Source organism: Fringilla coelebs (genome assembly GCF_963513975.1).
Source record: "Fringilla coelebs genome assembly, chromosome: 2".
In the NCBI taxonomy this organism is placed as follows: domain Eukaryota; kingdom Metazoa; phylum Chordata; class Aves; order Passeriformes; family Fringillidae; genus Fringilla; species Fringilla coelebs.
The window spans coordinates 80,805,231-80,811,230 of NC_140029.1; the positions used below are offsets into that span (position 1 = coordinate 80,805,231).

A 6,000-nucleotide genomic window follows, 5' to 3' on the forward strand; every position below is an offset into this window, starting at 1 on the left:
TGAAATCGCACAGGTTGGCTCATTTTCACGTAACACTCATGAAAGAGTAAAAGGCAGAAAAATCTTTGCATCTTGGGACATTTGGGGCTTTTTTGCCTCCACAAAATGTATTTCAATTTTAGGAAGAAAGTATATTTGGAACCCTGAGCACAATTTCCATTCCTGTTAAAACATTATTTGTGCTTTACTGAACAAGGGACCTAACTTACTCTAAGCCATCTCTACTAGGGTAGGCACAGGGTAAAAATCTGGTTATTTCACTTATGAGTGACTTGTAGTAAGTTACTTTCCCTACTAGTTCAACTTCAATAAATGTCGAATGCTGAGATTTCTGTATCAATACTGCAGCATTGGCACCAATCTCCCTGTGCTTTATAAAGAACCCATTGAAATGAAGTTGATACTACTCAATAAATAGGTAGGATGACATTTTCAAATGCAGAAGCTTAATATTTAAAACCATGTCCAAATGTCTACATAATGTTGCCTGAATGCCTTCTGCTACTATCAGCACTGTAGGATATGTGAGTTTCTAACATTCCTGGAAATTACACTAGGTGCCCTCTTGACTTCTGACACTCAAGTCTGATGTTTCCGGACATAAGGTTTTGACTGCAATCATCTGTGTACAGCTGTAGCAGCAAGGCTGTAGCAAAAATAGAATAAAAATATTTTTCTCTGCTTATACTATAAGAGCCACAGCATTTGTGATGTCGTCTGTTTTTCATAATGTTCAGTTTAGAAAGTTGACATTTGATTAAACAGTTTGAATTTGCCAAAACATACATTTTAATCTTATGTTTAATACCACATTCTCAATTAAAAGCTTCAGAAGAAGGCATACAAACCACAGTAAACCCACAGACCTAACATATTTAATATAATTTCTGAAACTGTTGACTAATATTTTCTAATTTCCTCACTACTTCTAGTGGTGCACAGCTGCACCATTATTCCCAACAACCATCAGACATTTGAACAGCCGGTTTTTAAGTGTTCTACTAAACACACTTTAGTATTTTGAACATTTTCCAATAGGGTGGTATGGTAATAAAGTTCAGCATCTGAAGAACCTTCACTATATTAACAATAGTTAATATAATGAAGGGATAGGGTTAGCAATGCTTTCTAACATCAATATTTATAACACTACTGGCACCAAAGGAAAACTAGCACAGGTCATTTACAGCTATGAACATTTCCCTGGTTTTTCACCTTTTACATAAGCACACCAACACTGATAAACACAAGGAAGTGTATTACAGAGGATGGTATGTCATTCCAGAATAACTCCCATGAAAAATGACTCCCAGCAACAAGAACCAGGCCACAAATAGGTTTTAGGACAAAATAATCTTGCTTTCATGCTCCTTATTTCCTTTCATTAGGCTTAACACTGGATCTAAAGTCATGAATATTGTGATGTTGTGGAGGTGGCCTGAGTAATTTACAGCGATCAACAGATAATGCAGTGACTGTAAGCGAGTCATTCTCTATAACTGCCTTCTAAATGGAGTCCTCACATAGATGCTGAAAAGAAATGTGTATAATTTCACATCCACAGAGAGATGAATGTAACCAAGTAATTAAATCATGTCATTGCTGTGCCTGGAAAATCCTTACTTATAATTTTATCTTGCCTGTTAAGAAGAACTGAATTTCTTGTTAAGGGTAGAAAACAATTACACCTCAGCTTTGCTTTTGAAAAAAACCTCTATGAAGGAGAAATTAGAAACAAAACTCACCAGTTTCTTCATCAATGCTGAATCTCCCCAGTCCACTGCCATCCCTAATGGAATATTGGATCTCCCCATCTCTTCCAGAGTCCTCATCTCGAGCAACAACTTGCAAAACACTTGTACCAATGCGGGAGTTTTCCTTTACAGATCCAACGACAGCAAAGTCAGGAAAATAAGGGGTATAAAGATTTTCGTTAACATCCACCACTTCAACTTCCACAAAAGAAAGAGAAGAGAGAGAAACCGGGCGCCCCTTGTCCTTGGCACGCACGGTCAGGTTGTAGAACTGCTGCTTCTCGTAGTCCAGCTCCTTGTTGAGGCGGATGGCGCCGCTGGCTTTGTCGATCTCAAACCGCCCGTTGTAATCGTTCACCAGCGAGTAGCGGACTTGGCCTCCCAAGCCCAGGTCTGGATCGTGAGTTTCCAACCAAGCTATGACAGTGCCAACTGGCAGGTCCTCAAGGACCTTCACGTTGTAGCTGGATGGGATAAAGGCAGGAGAGCAATCGTTAACGTCATCCAAGAAAACCTTCAGAGGCACAACGGAAAACTGCTGATGGCCACTCTCTGCTCTGTCCCGAGCCTCGATCTTCAGCGTGTAGTTGGCTTTTGCTTCCCGGTCTAGTTGGTCTGCAACATACACCACTCCTGTGGAACTGTTGATAGCAAACTGATGGGTGTCTGTCAGTACTGAGTAAGTCACTTCACCGTTAGATCCCAGGTCTTTATCTCTGGCTTCTACCTGGATAATCTCTGTACCAAGACTTGTACTTTCTAAAATATTAACCGAGTAACTGTCCTGTAGAAAAACAGGCTTGTTATCATTTGCATCCTCCACAGTGACAGTCAGCAGTCTCCATGCAGATTTCTGTGGAATACCTAAATCATAAATTGTAATATTAAGAAGATAGAGCTCTGTTTTTTCACGGTCCAAGGGCATGAGAACACTAAGTATCCCCATCTCCATGTCAATGTTGAAACAGCTATCTACATTGCCATCAGAAATGGTATAAAGTACTCTTCCATTAAAGCCTGAGTCAGCATCATAGGCTTTTATCCTCAGGATGGTGGCACCAACTGGCAGATCTTCTGAAACCTTCACATCAGTAGGAAAGGATTTATCAAAATGAGGTGCCTGCCTGTTGACCGAATAAAAATCAAGAAAACCGTCTTCCAAATTCAGCTTCACATTTGCTTTTGCCTTTTTGAGCAATTTTTCTGCTAGCTTCTGAGCAACTCTAGTTTCTCTACAGCTAAAGGTCTTTGAAGACACTTTCCCATGGACTACTGAAATGTTAACAAACATAGCATCAGCAAAGTTCTCTCCATCAGTTGCCGTTATCTTAAGGCCAAAATTGCTATTCTTTATGCCGGAGTTAACAAGAGATTTTTTAAGCTGCAGGACACCAGAGTCTGGACTTAAATAAAAAAGGCCAAGTTCATTTCCGGAGATTATTTTGTACTTCACAAGCTCTAACTCATCTATGTCTATAGCAGAAACAGCAGTGATGTGACCACCAACAGGAAAATCGGACGAAATCACTCCCTGACAGGCCACTTTTTCAAAGAGAGGCTTGTTGTCGTTGACATTGCCAATGTATATGGTGACATTCACCTCACTTTCATGGCGGTAGGGAGAACCCCAGTCGGACGCTCTCACAATGAACCTGTAACTTTCTGGTGAGGACTCAAAATCCAGCTCTTCAGATGTGCTGATGACACCTGTAAACTGGTTTATTGTAAATGGCAGTGAGTTCAGACTGGCAATACTGTAGGTGATGTATCCGTTCTCTCCCCTGTCTTCATCGACTGCTGACACTGCCAAAACACTGGACCCCACTGGGACACTTTCATTGACAAATGAGCTATAGGAGAGCTGCTGGAACTCTGGAGTGTGATCGTTGGCATCCTCTAACCTGACAGTAACGTGTGCTCTTAAATCACCACCTTTGTTTGCATATACTTCTAATTCATAGAGGTCCTTCTCAATGATTTTCAAAGGACGAGCAGTAGTAATAAGGCCTGTGTGGGGATTGATCTTAAAATACTCAGCGTCCTCACTTGGAGATATTCTGTATTCCACACCCTGCGGCTCAGGCATCAGCTTAACTACTGCAACTACCACACCAGGAGGTGAAAATTCACTGATGTAAATATCATACGTTTCCTTTTCAAACTTCAGGGGGATACTTTCTTTCCTGGGACTAGCAATGTGGACCAGTTTGACTGCAGAAAATTTCTGAGGAGATCCTTTGTCCTTAGCTTGGAGAGTGAGGTTGTAACCATAAGGGAAGCTGTCCCAGTCGATAGGCTTTCTTTCCTTGATTTTGTACTCGTTCATCCATTTCCCTTCTTTAGTCAGAAAGAATTGTTCTAGAGGATCTCCAGCAACAATAGAAACAGACTCTATTTCTCCATTGGCTCCTTCATCTAGGTCATCAACATTAACAACTGCATAGGTAGGTTCCTTGTCTGATGGGAAGGGAATGTGGGTTACTACACTTATTGTTGGGGCATGTTCATTTATACGTTCAATGTGAACATAAAGCTTGGCAGTGCTGCTTACACCATTGTTTCCATACAGCTTCATCCCACGGTCCACTGCCAGAATCTCAAGGTCATATCTGTTTTTCTCATCATAATTTAACCGGCCACTTAAGGAGATAACACCACTCGTAGGATGAACTGAGAAGAGATCAACTTTACCTTTAAAGTAATAATAAAATTCACCATTGGACCCAATATCCGCATCTGTTGCAGTCACCTGCGCAATGCTAGTCCTTAAGGGAGTGCTTTCTGCTATTGTGACAGAGTACGTGGTTGGTGAAAACAAAGGTCTTAGGTCATTCATATCCAAAACCTGGATGTTCACTTTTGTCCATGTTTCCAAGTCCTCTCCTCTGACAGACCCTTTTACCATCAATAAATAGTTGTCCTGGATTTCTCTGTTCAATATCGCAGAATTCCCACCTTTAGTCCTTATTCTGAGGAAGCAGAAGTCAGCAATGATGACTTCCTCTGCTTTAAAAAAGCCCTCATCATCACCAGACACTATTTTGTACTTGATATCCCAGGAAAGGTCAGTCATGGTAATGCCCATCCTCGTCTGACTGTTGACATAGGTCCTGGCTGCAGAGTTCTCGTACACTGTGGCATTGTAAGTGGAATGTGTGAAGTGAAAGCCAAGCGGGGCAGTCCCGTGGGCCACCTGGCAAACCAAGGCCAGGAACTTGACAATCAGGAGGGCAAGGCATGACGGAGGTAGCCGTGAGCCTGACCAGCGGCCCATATTCACGTCCATCACATCATTCTTTCACCCTGTGACAGAGAGAGAAAACAGGAAACAGTTGACCAAGAGATAAAAGCTGTACTGTGAAGTGACATGTCAAAATTACTCACTAAATTTCTAATTGAAAGTAAAATCTATGTAATATCAATTCACCACATCTTTAACAAAACAGAAAGGGAGAACACTGTACACACACGCACATATAATCACACCAGCTCTGGGTATTTTCACACCTGTCTGAATAGTATATATACATGTCCCCATATACATATATATATAACTACACATATGCATGTATGCACATATTTTTAAAATAAAATGTGTACATACCCTACCACATCCCTATACATGTGTATGTACATGTGTACATACCCTATACACATGCATACAGTCCAGAATAGTAATCACAGTAAAAAAAATTTAAATCCACTATATATATTTTTAAAAATTTACATTGAAGGATGAACCACATAGAGAAATTATTTTTTCTTATTTATCAGCAGCTCCAACTAAGCCTAAACTTTTTTGTTTTCAGAGCATATTGGAAAATTAATTTTCAGTCCCAACATTTGGAAGAGAGACAGGATTTTCATATGTATGTAACACTGTCATAGTCAAATGTTACTTTTTTTTATGGTCAGTTAAGAATGATGAAATTTGAACCATCAAGAACAAGTAGAATAAGAAAGTCATTATGCAGTCATTACTTTAAAAAGAGACTAAAAATGCAAGATTATATAACGTTCTGGACCTACATTCCCCAGTCGCCAGCGAAATTCATTTGTGGCAGTTCCTTTTCTGAATATGCCTACTCAATTACTGCGCACATAGCACGCGAGTCCTATGATAAACATCTTGTTCTATACAATTCATACATCAAATAAGCACAATTCTCCAATATGCTTAGGGTACATGAGGGAACAAGTTGACCTCCAGAAGTCCCATGATGGAATTCGTCTACTTCATATAGGA

General features: G+C 40.3%; 1 protein-coding gene across 4 annotated transcripts in view; it reads right to left on the reverse strand.

Annotated features, from left to right (window-relative positions):
* Positions 1 to 5,040, reverse strand: part of FAT3 (FAT atypical cadherin 3) — a gene marked incomplete at both ends in the record, with an annotated part of 305,089 nt that extends 300,049 nt beyond the window's left edge. For all 4 annotated transcript variants that reach the window (XM_084226346.1, XM_084226344.1, XM_084226345.1 and 1 more), the window contains one exon: positions 1,746 to 5,040. In XM_084226346.1, coding sequence (XP_084082472.1) covers positions 1,746 to 5,040 — 3,295 coding nt within the window. The remainder of the gene's footprint in view (positions 1 to 1,745) is intronic.
* Positions 5,041 to 6,000: the final 960 nt, after the last annotated feature.